Source organism: Pavona decussata, unplaced genomic scaffold, assembly GCF_977016875.1.
Source record: "Pavona decussata unplaced genomic scaffold, jaPavDecu1.1 SCAFFOLD_438, whole genome shotgun sequence".
In the NCBI taxonomy this organism is placed as follows: Eukaryota; Metazoa; Cnidaria; class Anthozoa; order Scleractinia; family Agariciidae; genus Pavona; species Pavona decussata.
This window is the reverse complement of record NW_028145793.1, coordinates 198,005-214,231: the sequence shown is the minus strand read 5'-3', so window position 1 is coordinate 214,231 and position 16,227 is coordinate 198,005. Positions and strand designations below refer to the sequence as shown.

Here is a 16,227-nt window from a genome sequence, read left to right as displayed (position 1 = left end):
GACCCATACCCTTGGGCACGCACATATCTATATGGCTTATATAGGGGAAGAACCCCTCCTGGGCTCTGTACATAGCAGACACGGACGAAGACCACATTTTTCTTCTCTTAAGGACGGTGCCTACTAATACCGAAGTATTTTTGTGCGGTTTATGACTATGAGGAAAAAGCAGATCTTAGCAAGGGCTATTGGAATCCAAAAAGAAAATTGGGGGTAACCATGCATTTTTCAGAGATAACTAAGCAATAATATCTCTAAAAAGCGCCAAAATATAAAGCAATGCATGGGATTTTTTTGCTAAATTGAAGCTTAATTATCTCTGAAAAATGCATGGTTACCCCTAATTTTCTTTTGAGATACCAAAAGCATTTGCTAAGTTCTGCTTTCTTCGTATAGTTTTAAACCGCGCAAAAATATTTCTGCACTAGTAGGCACCACCCATAGGAAACCCGAGTATCTCAAGATGCGCAGAACGTATGCGCAGTAACAATAGTAGGCACCGTCCTTAAATCGCCGCTGGCAAAACCAGGCCAGGGTCAAGGAGATGTGAACTGTTCGTTGATAGAGCAGGTTGAAGAGTGACTATGTTGCAGCAATAATTCCGCCCCCACGAGGGATAAAATGTTGTGAAAGCAGGAAGAAAATAAAACTCATTAACGCCTTCCTTGTTAAATCAACTTCATTTGCCAGTAATACAACTTATGTACACATAGACCAGGACATAAACTTTTGAATTCTTTTTACATGTTATGTACACTCACGAGAACAGAACGGCTATATAAAATAATGATTTCAAAAGAACAGTTGAGAGTCTACTTTTGATTCTTCTGTTTTTGAGCCATTTTCTGCCTACGGCGATTCTGAGCTTCTAGCTTTTTTCTTTCAATTTCTTCCTTCGAGTATCTGGACGGCTTAGCAGCAACAGTTCCTTCTGCAAAGGGAAAATCAACACATTTAATTAACAAGTAAACTGTGACATCTTTTATAATGTTTGAAGACTGAGTGAACAGCCTTTTTTTCATTTCTTGAGATGCGGAAATATGGCACAATTGGTGAGCAAGACACTAGTAATGATGCTGAAAGGCTTATGCCTTGCTTCTCTGCCTAATAGTGCTATACAAGACAGTTAAACCTGGCTTAAGTAGAGAAGGCACTAATCTTGAAACATTGACGTCCCAGTAAAAAAAGAAAGAAAAGGACCAGAACTATGTGTTGTCTTTATGCTTGTTCTGGTACCTACAAGAACTCTTTTGTTCCACCAGAAAATTTCTCACCTAAAAAGTCCCCAGTTCCTATTAAATTTCAAACACAGAAAACACCTATTAGTAAGCAGCTGCCCATCGCTAACATACCTGAGCATCCCCTTGGCAATAAAACCAGGGCCTGGCTGTTCAAAGAGCAGATAACTCTATCCAGTGGTTAATGTACTCCAACCAATACATTTTACCCACTGGATAGGGACTTATCCATTAGAAAAAGTTATCTGCTCTTTGAACCACTGGGTTTGCGTCATGAGTTGGCCATGTGTGCCTGTTGTCTGCCTTTGCATTTTGACAAAAAAATATATTATTAATGAATTTAGGAAACAGCAAAGCCATAGATGCCTTTTTTTCTCATTTGAACTGGAGTTCGACAAGTGCCTACTTACTTTGTGGCGTTGTTTGTTTAACATGTTCCTGCTGCCGTTCTCTCCCGGTTCTCTGGGGCACATTGTTCGATGAAACAAGACTGTTGGTGCTCTGTAACTCAGGATGTTTCTCCTGTTCTGCCGTGCCTGCAGTAAAAACGCTTTGGAGCGTAGAGCGAGGTACAAAAGAAAAGTTTCCTTTTGGTGGACACTTTTGGCCTGCCACTAAATTCTTTTGAAATGCAGAAGAGTTGTCCTTTGCTCTCACCACAGCTGCTATTGTTTTTGGATTTTCTGTGGATAACAACTCGGTATTACACGCATTTGTTTCCTTGTGGAATGCATTAGGCTTTACATGCAAATGCGACACCCTTCGTACAGTAGGAACAGTCACCTGTTGCGACTTTTCAAAATCCTCCAGAGCAATTTCAAGCATGTTTTCGTCATCGCTTCCACCAAGTTCATCTACAAAATCCCAACTCTCTGTAACAATGCTGTCATTTGTGTCAACAGTTGTGCAAGTCCCTTGGTCTTTTGAGAGTAATGTATTCTGCGCAATATTTTCTTGACCAGTTTCTTCACCACTGCCAAGCAATTGAGTATTTGTCATAATTTGAGTTTCTGCGATGCTGCTTGTAAAGCAAGGGATTTCCACTTGGCTGAGAATCACGTCTTCTTCATCCGTGTCCAATCCATCAAAAAAGTTTATAGCATCTCCAGATGTGGAAATGTTATTGCAATTTTCCTTCTCAACATCTTCCTCTAGAAGAAACAAGAAAAACATTCACGTAAACAACAGTAAAATGGCTAAAGAGAAATGGCAACATAAAATTTAAAAATATGCCACCTTATGTACAATCATACACGTACATGTATTAAAGGTGCATGATACCATTTAACAAACTTGTGAGTACACAAGCAGCGAAAATTAATGCCAAATTATCTGTTAGGAGTCTTGCAAGAAGTCATACTGAATGATTGAAGTGAAAAGTACATACGGTCTGGTCAGATAAGTATCAAGTGATATTCTGTGCAATTTTGCAGGATAATAGTTAAATATTTACCTGTTTTCTCCCACTGATTACAGAGTAGTTCAATGTCCTGTTTCAGCAGTTTCATCTTTGACTTGTTGCATTTGCGGAGAACTCGTCTGCCAAATACAAATTACACGTAACACTTGTAAACAGACTGTAGTTTCACAAACATTAACAGCCAGCCGGGATTTCTTGATCACAAATTTTCCCAAGTTGGCATGAAAAGGATGCTGTCAGTTTAGGACAATACAGTTCAATATTATGGAACTTTCTTGGGAATTTTCAGCAAATTCCAAAGGAACAACCTGGGCTTGACATAGTACTGCATGTTCAAATAACATATGAAATGAGGTTTTACTATGCTGCAATATGCGGAAGTTAGTTACTTGTAAAGTCAAAACTGGTTTGCTTATTAAAAAGGCCATATGTTCATCCTCTTTGTATTCTTCTTACAGTTTTCTTTTTTACTTACCTTAGTTGTAAGGTTAAGTTGGTTCAAATAAATCTCTCATTTGATGTTTTGGGGTGTACATGTAGTTAGGAATTTTTTACACGGAATGCCCGCAGGGCATGACGTGTCTAGGTTTCGGTCGGGTATCTTTTTTTTCATCGGTGTCGCAAATGTGCACATTAATTTATGCATTAAACTCTGTCCTCCCCTAGTAAGGATATTTTGTTCTGATTGTCTTCAACAGAAGCAGCCCAATCAAAATCTATTTTTCAGGCACATATCACGAGAGAGGGGACCCACTCATCACTTCTGTGTGACGTCAAATTATCATTTGATTTATTCATTAAAACTAGATTAAACTCTTCCCTCTCCCAGAAGGGATCTATTGTTTTGATTGTCTTGAACAAAAGCGGCCCAATCAAACTCCATTATCTGCGCGTATATCACGAGGGAGGGGACCCACTCATCTCTACTTGTGTGACGTCAAAGCAAATCATCATTTGGAAAAGTTGTTTTCGTTCAATGGCGGCCACATGTCTGAATTTAAGACTCCGGATCTGCCGTTTTCAGAGAGAAAACCAACCTTTTTCAAGCAGTAAATCGAAATAATAACTTCTAGGTAGTACTCGACAGTTGAAACGGCGGAAATTGGGAGAGTTCACAGCAAAGAAAATCCGCTTTAAAAAACAGATCGAATGATCAACGCGAAGGATTAGAGCTAGAGGAGGCCAGACCAGTTCAGCGGGGTCATGACGTTATTGCATAGTTATTTCTGGTATGATTCCTAGTAACACAACGATAAGTATCACGCAATATATCTGAATAAAACCATTCAGACAATTATTTCAATGGCCAAGGGAGGATATTTTTTAAATATCTACGAAACATACAATGGGGAATAATTGGGGCTACATTAAGCATTCCGTGTAATGCCATTAGAGGGGCATCTTGTTTTGGTTTTGCAATATGGCTTGTATATAGGTTTCCATTGTTTCCATTGAATCACAGCAAAATAATATAATAATTATTATAATCAAGTATTTACAAGTCAGAGGTCAGATTACCAACAATCATGCTATGACCATCACTGGAACAGCCATTTTCTCTTTTCCACAACAATGCATACATGCACATTAAAGAAATTAATCAGAGAGCAATAAAATTAATCCCTTTATAGTTTGCTGTATGTCAAAATCAATGACAATGCTCTCAGCTGAAGGATTGCCCTAAAATTTACTGTAAGTTACCCTTGCTTCTCAGCCAGCTGTTTATTTTTCACACAATCTTTCAGCCTTGGGCATTATGCTCTGATATTCCAGGGGTTTATTCACCTACTACTCACAATATTTACCTGTCTACCAGGCTATGAACTCACAATATGACCAGCTCTCAGTTGGCTTGATAGCTCAGTTGGTAGAGCAGTGCATCGGCATCATAGAGGTCATGGGTTTGAATCCCGTTCAAGTCTGAATTTTTTTCAGGCTTTCTTTTGGCAACTGCTTCAGTTGCATAAATAACTGCAAGTGTCTTCTATTTAGTGTTTTTACCTAGAAAAACTGTTAAAGTAAATAACCAACCTTGGTCTTCTGGACGGTGTTTGAAATTCCTTGCTCTTTTGTTTTGTTGTACTGTTTTCAGTCACTGTTCCATTACCACTGACCATTTGTACAGTTGTATTTGTTTCTCTTGCCATCCACAATGCCAGCAAGGGACGATTAGCATCTGGTGTCTGACCGGACTAAAAGAAAAGGTGGAGTTTATACAGAATAAAACTATGAGGATTTTTTTTTAAACTTCGAGGCTAATTTATAATTATGTACAGTCAAACCTCTGTAAAACAGACACCTCCCGTAGGCACACACCTCTCATGAGCGGACACTTTTCCTGGTGGTGTCCACTTACGGGAGGTTCAACTACTGTATACTTATTTATCAGCCCAACTAGTAGGTTCGGTCACATGAGCCAATTTCCATTTTACAATAATTGGAGAGGTTGGTGCATAACCGACCTACATATAGAGTACAGATTTTAGATCGCTTTTTCGTGTTTTAGCTCAAGTTCACCAGTTTTTTTGCATGTGGACTTCAAATCCTTCAGGAAACCTTGCCCCTATTTTTTTATCTGTTCCTTTATGTTTTGTTTGCAACAAAAACCAATGATTATGGGGAAGATTTCAGTTTTTTATCACAAAACAAAGCAAATTTGAATTTTTACTGATGTGTGGCTAGTTGGCTACTGTTAGTCTCAAGCCCTGAGGATGTGCCCAGAGACAAGTTGTATAAACTTAAGGCTTTAATCCCCATTATTAATACACAAATTCTCCTTTGTTTACCGTATTTATTTGCCCACCTTTGAATAAGCGCCCACTTTGAAAGCCCAAAAAGTTAATAAGCGCCCACCCCACCCCACCCCCTCCCAACAAAAAACATTCCTGTACTGGTCCAGCATGAAGTAAGAGAAGCATCACTTGTGTTCCAAAATTGGTTTTAGATAATGGTAAGTCAATGAACTTTTATGTTGTTTGTTAGATTTTGCACTTTGTTTTGTCTTGCTGAAGTGAAATGAACTTGTTATCCCTTGTTTTCTTATTCTCTAAAAATGTCCTCGCCTGCTAAAAATGTTGGGAAAATAATATGCGCACACCCTTGAATAAGTGCCCATCTTGAATCAGCGCCCACCCTCATGGGCCCAAAATTAAATAACCACATTCAACACAGTTGTTGAACCAAATGTCGGGGGCATTTGAAAAGGTCGTTCAACATTGTCGATAGCTTGCGTAGATAAACATAATTATGATTGTTAAATTAACATGTAAATACTGGTAAATAATACTAAATTTATTTAATACTTATTTACACATACATGTATTAAATGCACGTCTTATTTGGAATAACATAGTTATATTGATTTCTTTCTTTCAACACATTAAAGAAAGTGAGAACAGTTCCACCTACTTTGTCAGCTAACTTTTGCACCAGATCTGAAATTTCCCCGCCGCTACTGCTACTATCACTGCTATAATGCTTCTTTCTTTTACCTGTTAATATAATATTATTGATAATTGATTACAAAGCTGCTTGTGTTTATAACTCTGACTTTTCAGTAACTTGAAACAAAAGTACACAGCAGTGAATAAAGCCTGGTTTATAAGACCAAAAAAACAGAACAGCACAGCACCCTCAAATTTAGTACTGTGCCCACATTACCCACGTCGAGACTACCCCTGGCTCACCTAAACTTTCACTGAGGCATCAGTGCCATTATCATCTTAAGAGTGTTATGTTTATCAATGGAAATTAGAAGTGCTGTGCCAAAAATTTGATGGTACCAAACTGGCCATAAAAGTTGTCTCAGCCTGTTGTCTTTCTAATCCCTTGAATCAAACTTTAACTTCGATGGAAGTAAAATATATGGATACATAATTAAATAGATTACTTTTGAACTGCAGATAGAAGAATGAGTAAATGAGATCATCGCAGTTATGTACACAACTTTCAGAGCAGTTGTGAAAACAAAAACCTGAAAAACTTCATGCTTCAACAGGTTTCAAACCCATGACCTCTGTTACCATATACTGGCAAAGTGCTCTTACTACAACTGAGCTATCAAGCCACCTGGCAGTTGGTCATTTCTGACTTCATAATATACATGTACCTGTAGAGGTGAAGAGAACAAAATATTCACATAATGAACGGCTCCAAGTTGACTTGATACATGTAGCTCAGTTGGTAGAGCACTGCACCGGAATCGCATTGGTCCTGTTCAATCCTGTTCAAGTCTAAATTTTTAGGCCCGCTTTTCGCAACTGCTTAAGTTGCATACAAAACTATGATGGTCTCTTATTTATTCATCCACTTTCGTTGCTACATTTATACGGTATAGCTCACCTAAAGACAAAGTTCTAGCTGGTGAAGGGGAATTATTATCCCATACAATCTCCAAGGACTGATCTGAAAATGAGTTGTTGCAGCTGCTACTGGTAGGATGTTGAGGAGTATGTGTCAGTCTACCAACTGGAGATCGGAGAAATGCTGCAAAGATAATGACAAAAATAAACAGATAGATCAATGTCCCTTCACCCCTCATATTAAACAAAGCATTCTAAAATATCGGCAAGATTTCCGCACAGCCCCATACATTTATTATGCATACGGTCTTTGTTCAAAGGAAACAATAGGGATAACAATACTGCGCCTTTGGGATGACTCCGCTTTGTTCCTCTTAGTTTTTGTATTTTCTTTCTAAGTCTATGTGGGCTTTGCCAAAATCTTCAAATTTTAGGAAAAAAATACGGAAAATCTAAACAAAATTTGACAATTTTAACAATTTTTACGCATTTTAAAATGTCCACGTTTTAAAAATCTTCAGAATTGAGTGACATGTTTTTCGCATGGGCCGTAAAAAGAACGGCAGATTAACCAGTGGTTTTTAATTGCGACTGCCGTAAACTATCAAAAATAATGTATTTCGTTACCTTTCTTTTTGTTTTACGTTCTATTTTTGCTGTTGTCGTTCCTAAAATAAAGCCAGAGGTTCTCGCTTGCATAGACGTGCGGGCTTCATGTGTTACCGTATCTGATATTTCGTTTTCCTCCGGCAAATCTCGAAGTGCGCATAGAGCGTTACAATGCTTTGTCAGTCCTGGTGAACTTCGTAAAGGTTGGCATCTTACAATATATGCCAATATTGCTCGTCTTTAGGGCTTTCTTGCACCCAACTGGCGGACATTTCACGGACGACGCGTTTAGATTGTGTTCGTTGTACTATTCTGTTCACCATTCGTAATCCGCAAGGATATTAGGCGACTTTAAAAGGTGATTAAAGGCTTGGCACGATGGGCGAAGGTCAGTCAAATTACAGACGCAGTAGCATGGCATTGACGTAGGGGAAGCGATGGACGAAACATCAAAGGACACAAAAATAATAAGACGACGATTCGGAGCATAAGCAATAACTAAAAAAAGTGACGTCGGCAAAGGCTCGTTAACGCTCTACAACTCACTATAACATGGTTGCATGGGGCTATGACTAGGAGAAAGACCCAAACCAAGACTGGCCAATCAAGGGGTGAAAGTGACGCATTTTTCCATGAGAATTGCAAGGCAAGTGCAACGCACAGGAAAATTTTGCCTTTGTATCATTATGTAGATTTTTAATGGCTTTCAAAAAACAAAATATATTTATTGAGGGGTAATTTCCAACAAATTCCTCGTAGTCTAGTGGTAAAGCAGATGGACAGTGAATCCAACACTTACAGTACGGCTTCAGTTCAAGGCATGGTATGGTAGGTAGACCGAAAAAAAGAGAAAAAGAAATAGAAAAGCGTTAGGGGGCTGGGGTAGAGAAATAAAGAAAATGGGATTGGGAAAATGGAGAGAGAAGTGGAGAAAAAGTCATGACACGACGAAATCCTATTTTATTGACCCAGTAAGTATTAATTGCAATGTATATATGCAAAACACATGGGAATAGCTTATTGTCTTTAAAAACAATGAAGCGCATACATAATTAATACATCAGCATGCATAATAAATGTATGGGGCTGTGCGGAAATTTTTCCAAAATATCTAGTATCCTTCACCCCCAACACTGCTAAAACTGAATATTTGTCGTCCTTAGTCAACAGATATCCTGCAATATTAAGTCTCCAGTTTTTCTGCAATATAACTGTGCTTTGTTAGCAATGTGTTGAATAATAAAACAATCATCCTTCTCAATTTTGCGGAATTTTGCCTGATTTTAGCCAACAACGGCGCAGGCCAAGTTTGTTAAAATCAGGTGATGACCTTCTCAGACAGTTTCCTATGGAGCCGTTATAAACTAGGATCGTCACACAATCACAGAGGGGAGCAGCATTGCATGAGGAGTAATAGACTTCCTCAGCCGTAGTTAATCAAGGATTTATTGTCATTGCTGGTGAACGTCTCATTTAAACTTAGCTAGCCACAGTATCAATTGGTGCAAATCATGAGGCTGTCAAATGCCCAGCGGTAGAGTATAAACGCCTGACTCCTGGGACGTACACAGTTGAAAAATGCCTAGCTAATCGGACTGCGGGTCATCAAGTGTTTTGAGGATGTTGACCAGCAGTTGACTTCATATTCTATGCCAAGTGCAAACAAAGCGTTTGACTTGAGAACTATAGAGCTCTCTTGAATCGCTTAGGAATTTGTCCAAGTATATCAGGCTGCCGGTAATTTAGTGTTTTAGAGACCTTGCCCGGCTACCAGTCATTTAGTGTTTTGAAGACCATGACCGACTACATATGCAGCGTTTAAAATAACGCTGGAGAAATTTATGGCACAGAGCTGCAGAAAGTGGGCTACTTTGCATAGAAATTAAGCTTCAAAACTGAAAAGGGAGAGCGGTTTCAAATCAAGGAAACGTTTATCTGTATAAGTGACTACTGTAAAAAAACAAAAAACTGCATCCAACGTGTCAAAAAACCAATTTAGGGAAAGAAAGAGACAAGAACTTTTCAACACGCGGTCATATAAAACCTGATAAAACATACCTCTAGCGTCACCATGCGAACGTCCGGGAGTCTTTTCGAGCTGTCGTCTTTTCCGCATCGGAAAACACTCCGTAATATTCATATTTCCGATTTTAACTTCTTGAAATCTACCATATTTTTGGATTCAGACTGACACGACTGATATTCGACGTTCACGACATACTCAAACATGGCGGCAGATTTTCGAACAACTTGCCTCGACTCCATGCAACCTTTTGATTGGTTGTTAGGATTGCAACAAGAAACGGGTATTCACGCGCGTTCCTCGCGCGAATATTTCCAGACGTTCGTCCAGTACGACCACTTTTAGTACCAAATATGAAGAAAGTGAGTAAGGCTGATTCCATGGTTAGGGTATTTTTTCGTTCCAACGATACACAATTACCAAAATACCGTGGCTCCGGTAAGCAGGCATGATCACTTTTGGGCCTGATGTTTGAAATTATTCATTGTTTTCAACCTCTGACCTGGGGCCCGTTTCTCGAAAGTCCCGGTAACTTACCGGGCCCGATAAGTATATTTTTAAATCGTTTTTTCGCCGATTACACATTGATTAGAGACATGGTACTTGGCCAATGTTTTCATAGAATTATAAGATTTTAAAATTTAGTATTCAAAGCTAACAAAAATTGACTTCTCTTAAGAGACATTTATCACCGAAGACACTTATCCGGCCCGGTAAGTTAACGGGACTTTCGAGAAACGGGCCCCTGATCGGTGTCCTTTTACAAATTAAAAAATAGACCAAACCTTTACGAAAAGGAAAAAAAAAAGAAAACAAAACAAAACGATTATAAGTTTTCGTTGGATTTTTCAACGGTTATCGTAAAACATTTACAACAGCCACGAGGTAAACTTCATTGGTTCTGCTTTTGGTGAGGTTACTAAGTCTACTAAACCTTGATTGGGTCACTTTGTTCCCACAACACCTGAAACTCTCTAAAACGTTCATAGTTTATTTCCAAGCAACCACATCAATTCTACAATTTTTGTCCAGTATACCATATAATTAAAGCAATAATTATTGTTACAGGTTCTTTTTTCTAAACTTTTTTTCTTGCAATTTTTTTTGTGAGGGAACAGCCTATAGCCAGTAAAATAAAGATCAAAATCCTTCAGTTGTTAACAACAACAGCAAGGATTAAAATGCACCAATCACTGAGAACTATCATGTTCCTTAACGTGATACACAGCCAGTCAACAACATTTCTTGATGAAGTCTCGGGCACCCAGTTGTTTATTTTGGTGACTACTATATGTTTGGAAGCACCTCAGTGTTTGGATTTTATAGTTACAAAGGAAACCTAAAGTTTTTTTCGGCAAAACATCAGCTCAAAATTTTGCAACACTAAAAAACTAATTCCTTTTGTTTTTGGAGAAGCAAAAATGGTATTAAAATGTGGAATAAAGTCAGGTAGCATTTTTGTAACAACAGCTCATGAATTTGGAGAATAAGATTCCGTTTCCTCAAACGTTCTGCAACTTAAAGGGCATTAGTATCACGGGGTTTTGGTTTCTTTTGTTAAAAATGATGAAATAAGACCTTCAATCAGCTGCCAAATAATTCTACAATGATGAGAGGAAACAAATCAACTCAATTCTTGAAAATAACAACTTGTGATCTGTTCTAGCGCATTTTGGAAACAAAAATGCAAGAACATGAAAAACATTAGCTCACATTTTTCAAGTTTCAATCCATTCTGAACTACTCTGTCTCTGGCCAGAGGCATTAATCGAGAGTTTTATTGCACTGGGGTGATAATTTATAACAAACTCGACAATTATTTCTTTGCTTCTGCTGACAGGCAAACATTTTTGGGTTTTGAAATGACAGCAAATTTACATGATACTTCCCCTTTAAATTTCAGCTCATGCATCCGCACAGATCAAACCGTATTAACTTACAAACATACGTCTTAAAAAAGCCACAAAATGATCTGGGAACACATTCAGTGCCCCGGAAGTCTAGCAGTAAGTGATCAAAACATACTGATCTATTGCAATGTGACTGTTCCAAATGTCGTGCTACTGCCGTGCCAAACTAAATTCAAGAATTGAATTCAACTTAAACATGGCAGTAGCACAATGTTTGAAACCATTTAGTACGGCAGGCCGAATTAAGTTCAGCACGACTTTTTACAGTGTAGCATGGCAGTAGCACGGCAGGCCCTGTCGTGCTGCATGGCAGTAGCGCGGCTTGGTTTCAAACGGCGTGCTATTGCCGTACCGAACTAAATTCATAAATTATTTTAATGTATTTTGGGTTAATTTTGTCGTTTTCTATATTTTCTATATTTTAGAATTTGGCATGACTGAATTAAATTTGACATTTGAAATGGCTGCTGTGCTATTCTGCCATGCCACTGCCGGGTCAAATTGATTTAAGTTCAGCACGGCAGTGGCACAATGATTGAAACAGGCCTAAGTCGTGAGGCAATTGACTAACAAGCTACCAAAAATTGATACTGTTTTGCAGACTGGTGTGAGAATTAAAAATAATTAGGCCCCACCCGCCATCTTGTTGCCAGGGGACAAGTGAATTAATGCCCTTTCAATAATTTATTGATAATTTATCTCACTAGGTTTGTATTTTTGTAATAAAATTATAACACAAATGGAATGAGAGCTTTACGGGACTTTGGATAATCCTCAAACTTGTCCAGGTACCACCTGTAAAACAAAATAAAATCATCTGTGTATTACATCACCATGGCTAAATGAATCCAAAATGAATTCTTCAGTCAGTAACACGGGCATACTCGGAAAAAGAAATCCTGAGTTCTTCTAACAGGGGTTGAACCTACGACCTTCCAATATTATTACTAGTTTGGATAGTCAGATTTATATCATATACACTTTAATTACATGTGGGCTGTGCCTACTAATTCAGAAGTATTATTGTGTGGTTTATGACTATGCTGGGAAAGCAGATCTTAGCAAGGGCTATTAAAATCCAAAGAGAAAATTGGGGGGAACCACGCATTTTTTAGAGATAATGAAACAACAATTATAATTCTACAAAAAACAGTAAAATACAAAGCAATGTATGTTGCGTTTTTTTTTTTTTTTTTCAGATTGAAGCTAAGAAATGCATGGTTACCACTAATTTTCTTTTTGGATACCAAGAGCACTTGCCAAGTTCTGCTAAGTATAGTACCAGCCATAGGAACAACAACAACAACAACAATCTTTTATTTGTACCCAGAAATTATATAGTGTTAACATAAATGCAAGAAAGAAAAATTACTAAGGAAGAGAGCACAGCCACTTAGAAATAGCAAGCTAATTGAGCTTAGTGGCTGGGCCAAGTGGAAAAATTTGCAAATACCCTACATTAACAAAGAACGAAGGACACGTGATGAAAAGAAAAGCATTCACACACACACACACACGCACACACAAAAATCAATAATAAACAAGGGGAAGTGCACACACAAAAACTGGAAAATAAAGTACATCAATGAGCCAGTCAGTAGTTGGAGATAAGCGATTCTTTTAAAAGGATTTTGAAACAGGTACAACTCTTGCAAACCCGAGTATCTCGAGATGCACAGAACGTATGCACAGTGACAAAAGTAGGCACTGTCCTTAAGTTAACTCTTTAAGCCCCAACAGTGTTCAACATCTAATATCTCCTAATGGGATCACCGCTTGTTCAAACATACAGATCACAAGAATAGAGCTGGAAATGATCACCATGCTGATGTTTTAACCCTTTAACCCCCAAGGCAAAACGACATTTTCTCCAGATCCAAGACTACAGACTCAATGTGCATGTATGATATACCATTTTAAAGCTGCTCATGAAGGTAGTTCATAACTGATATAATTATGAATGAGAAAAGTTATGGCTTTGAGATAAATGGCCTTAAAACGTAAAAATTTTAAAGTTCAAAAACGTCCCAATCCTTGTGTATATTAGGTATACCTCTAAACTATAGCTCATTTTGCAATTCTCAACACGTTCATTAATGTGAGAGATGTACTAAGACCCACAACTTCTAGGGGAAAAAAGTTGAAAAGTTATGGGGGTGGTCAACATATCACATATGGGAGGGGGTTAAGATTTTATCCTTTTAATGAGTAGATCTTCACAAGATCATCTCTGTGTCAAAAATTCATAGAAATCTGTCAAATATTGAAAGAGTTAAGGAATTATGTGCCAATTGGCACTCTTGGGGGCTAAAGGGTTAAACAAAATCTCCCAGCCACAAGATATGCCATAAACAGTGAAGAAAATATACATGTTAATGTTGGGTTTCACTTACTTGTGGTGTTGAATTGCTCTGGGCCCAATGTTAAGAGCAGTAAACACGGCAAATGACAAGCTAGGAAGTGACCAACAGGCCAATGCAAACCCACTCCACTCTACAATCTCGCCAAAAAAATTAGCACCGGAAACATAAGTGAACATACCCCCTGAAACAGAGAAAGCAGTTAGAAAATGAACAACTTACTACATAAAGAGAGAAAGGGAGGGAAAGAAGATCAAGTGTTGATGAGTCCAGTGGCCAGCAATTGCTTTAACCTGGTTTTTTGTAGCAACAAGCAACTATAGGAGCATTGCTACTTCTCCCTGGACTGGATGCTAGTCTATCAAAAGATACCCAGCATGAAGTGATTAAGAGTATTACTACCCCCACCCCTCTCTCCCAACCTACCTCTGCCTGGATGGAATGCTAGTCCACCACAGGATACCCAAGATGGAATGACCCTCTCTCTCTCTCTCCCTGGATGGAATGCTACTCCATGACAGGATACCCAGCATGGAGTGACTAGGAGTATTCCTTCTTCCCCCAGCCCCCCTCCCCCTCCCCCGCCAAACCCGGATGAAATGCTAGTCCACCACAGGATACTCAACATGGAGTGGCTAGGAGAATTACTACTCCCCCACTAACACCCCTGGGTGGTATACTAGCCCATCACAGGATATTGCCCACATGGAATGACCTCTCATAATTTACCAGCAATTGAAAATTTTGCTATTTACACATGATGGTTTGCAAAAATCTTCCCCAACACCCCTTTGCTATTCCTGTCATACAGTTGCCTACTAGGTAGGTACAAAACAGTTTGAGAGTGTTGTAAGTGTAGTGAAACTCTTAGGTGACAGAACCCTTTGACTAAAAACTGCTTCAAACAGGACTTTATGAATGCATCCATTGTAGTGGTACACTTTCTCACAGACATTAACTAGCAACTGCATTTTTATGAAAACTGGATAAACCTACCTTTTGGAATCTTGTAGCCTGTTTCACCAGGTTTCCTCAGATTGCGCAAAGTATGATCAGAGTGAATATTAATTGCCATTCCCATGAAAAACAGAACTACACCACAGATAAAGCAGGGATTAGACAACCAAGTCATCTCATAGTAAGCAAACCTAGTCAAATATCTTGCCTGCAGGTAGCCATTCAAAAGACAAAAGACAAAAGCCATAGATGCCAGCAAAATAGGAGTTGGTTTTCCACCTTTGATGAGCCAGGGATAGATCAAAGACCTACAAAAATGGCAAGAAGTATCACATGGATTTAAACTCAAGTCCATCGATGACCCTTGGTCATTACCATTTGTTGAAAATAAATGCTTATATCCAGTGGTTAAACGAGATGTTGATTTCCAATTCTTTGTTTCTGGGCTTACAACAATTCTAATGTCAAACTAACAATTCTAGTGTAAAACTAACACTCAGATATGTCTTATTTCTCAGTATTGTGGCAGTAGAATTGCCAGAATTGACTCATTTTCCTCATATCACCTTCATTAATAGGTTTGTCCTGTGTCTAAGTACGTATGTGTGTTTATGTTATATAATTATTTTTGTATGTTTTTTTCTTTTGTTTTCTTTTTCAAAAAAAGAAAAACAATTTCTCCCTTACATCATTTAACCATCTTTGTAAGTTAAAGGCTAAAAATTAGTTAATATTCTTTTGCCCTTCCTTTTATACATTTACGCTATGTTTTTTTTTCTTTTTTTTTTTCGTCAATAATTAAGATTATTTTTGATGTAAATTATGTGTGGAGATCATTGAATAAAGATGTATAAATGATTCTGATAGCTGGTGGGAGTCCGGGAAATAAATTAATGTAGCCTTCTTAACCTAAGATGTATCCTAAGCACACCTACTTGTTGACATTTACTTTCTGAAGATAAATTTTCTTGAGACCCCTTCGGCCCCCATGGCCCCATTCCCACTCCACCCCACAAAAATCACATATTAATTAGTAAGCTCATCGTTACAGTTCTTTACCTGTGTGTATAATGCAAAAGCAGTAAGGAGAGCAAAAATATATTTGGTGTGAGCCCAAAGATATCTTTGCGAGCGTAACACACCAGTACACAAGGTACCACAAACGCCGGCAGTTCCTGCACGAACCAAGCAACTCTGGCGTTCACTCCAAAACCGTATTTTTGCGTTGAATTCGCAGAAAAGTATCGTCCGTATTCGGCTTTTAGAAAAATCAAGCAGACCACAACGATCAGTGCAGTAAACATCATCACCATAGATGTAATGTTTATAAGGTTGAGCTCGTCCAAACCTTGAAGAAAAGAGAAAAGGTCCGCCATGTTTTTTCCCCCCCTTAGGGAAGAGGCGGGGTT

The 16,227-nt window shown here is 38.4% G+C and overlaps 2 protein-coding genes across 3 annotated transcripts; both read right to left on the bottom strand.

The window, feature by feature from the left end:
• Positions 1–661: 661 nt before the first annotated feature.
• On the bottom strand, positions 662–9,914 carry LOC146450606 (uncharacterized). The gene is made up of 7 exons (XM_085100167.1): positions 9,627–9,914; positions 7,000–7,143; positions 6,067–6,149; positions 4,690–4,850; positions 2,692–2,777; positions 1,649–2,389; positions 662–931 (listed from the first exon to the last, which is right to left on the bottom strand). The coding sequence occupies exons 1-7, from the start codon at positions 9,706–9,708 to the stop codon at positions 813–815; spliced, it is 1,416 nt and encodes a 471-aa protein (XP_084956293.1). The 5' UTR covers positions 9,709–9,914; the 3' UTR covers positions 662–812.
• Positions 9,915–10,470: 556 nt separating this feature from the next.
• On the bottom strand, positions 10,471–16,219 carry LOC146450605 (3-oxo-5-alpha-steroid 4-dehydrogenase 1-like). 2 transcript variants are annotated; one of them, XM_085100175.1, is made up of 4 exons: positions 15,878–16,219; positions 14,858–15,126; positions 13,895–14,045; positions 10,471–12,296 (listed from the first exon to the last, which is right to left on the bottom strand). In XM_085100175.1, the coding sequence occupies exons 1-4, from the start codon at positions 16,192–16,194 to the stop codon at positions 12,230–12,232; spliced, it is 804 nt and encodes a 267-aa protein (XP_084956301.1). In that variant the 5' UTR covers positions 16,195–16,219; the 3' UTR covers positions 10,471–12,229. The 2 variants fall into 2 exon arrangements, 1 of the variants encoding a protein (XP_084956301.1); XR_014860256.1 differs by lacking the exon at positions 10,471–12,296 and adding an exon at positions 13,164–13,340 and having other exon boundaries at positions 13,823–14,045.
• Positions 16,220–16,227: the final 8 nt, after the last annotated feature.

What these genes read in the sequence shown, in the direction of transcription:
- LOC146450606 (XM_085100167.1), bottom strand. Translation starts at nt 9,708, where the DNA reads ATGAATATTACGGAGTGTTTTCCGATGCGGAAAAGACGACAGCTCGAA. An exon ending in AGCTAGAACTTTGTCTTTAG is followed by an intron (nt 6,150 to 6,999) that starts GTGAGCTATACC and finishes TTATATTAACAG; the next exon opens with GTAAAAGAAAGAAGCATTAT. An exon ending in ACACCGTCCAGAAGACCAAG is followed by an intron (nt 2,778 to 4,689) that starts GTTGGTTATTTA and finishes TGTATTTGGCAG; the next exon opens with ACGAGTTCTCCGCAAATGCA.
- LOC146450605 (XM_085100175.1), bottom strand. Translation starts at nt 16,194, where the DNA reads ATGGCGGACCTTTTCTCTTTTCTTCAAGGTTTGGACGAGCTCAACCTT. An exon ending in CTTTTGCATTATACACACAG is followed by an intron (nt 15,127 to 15,877) that starts GTAAAGAACTGT and finishes CCATTTTTGTAG; the next exon opens with GTCTTTGATCTATCCCTGGC. An exon ending in AGGCTACAAGATTCCAAAAG is followed by an intron (nt 14,046 to 14,857) that starts GTAGGTTTATCC and finishes TCTCTGTTTCAG; the next exon opens with GGGGTATGTTCACTTATGTT.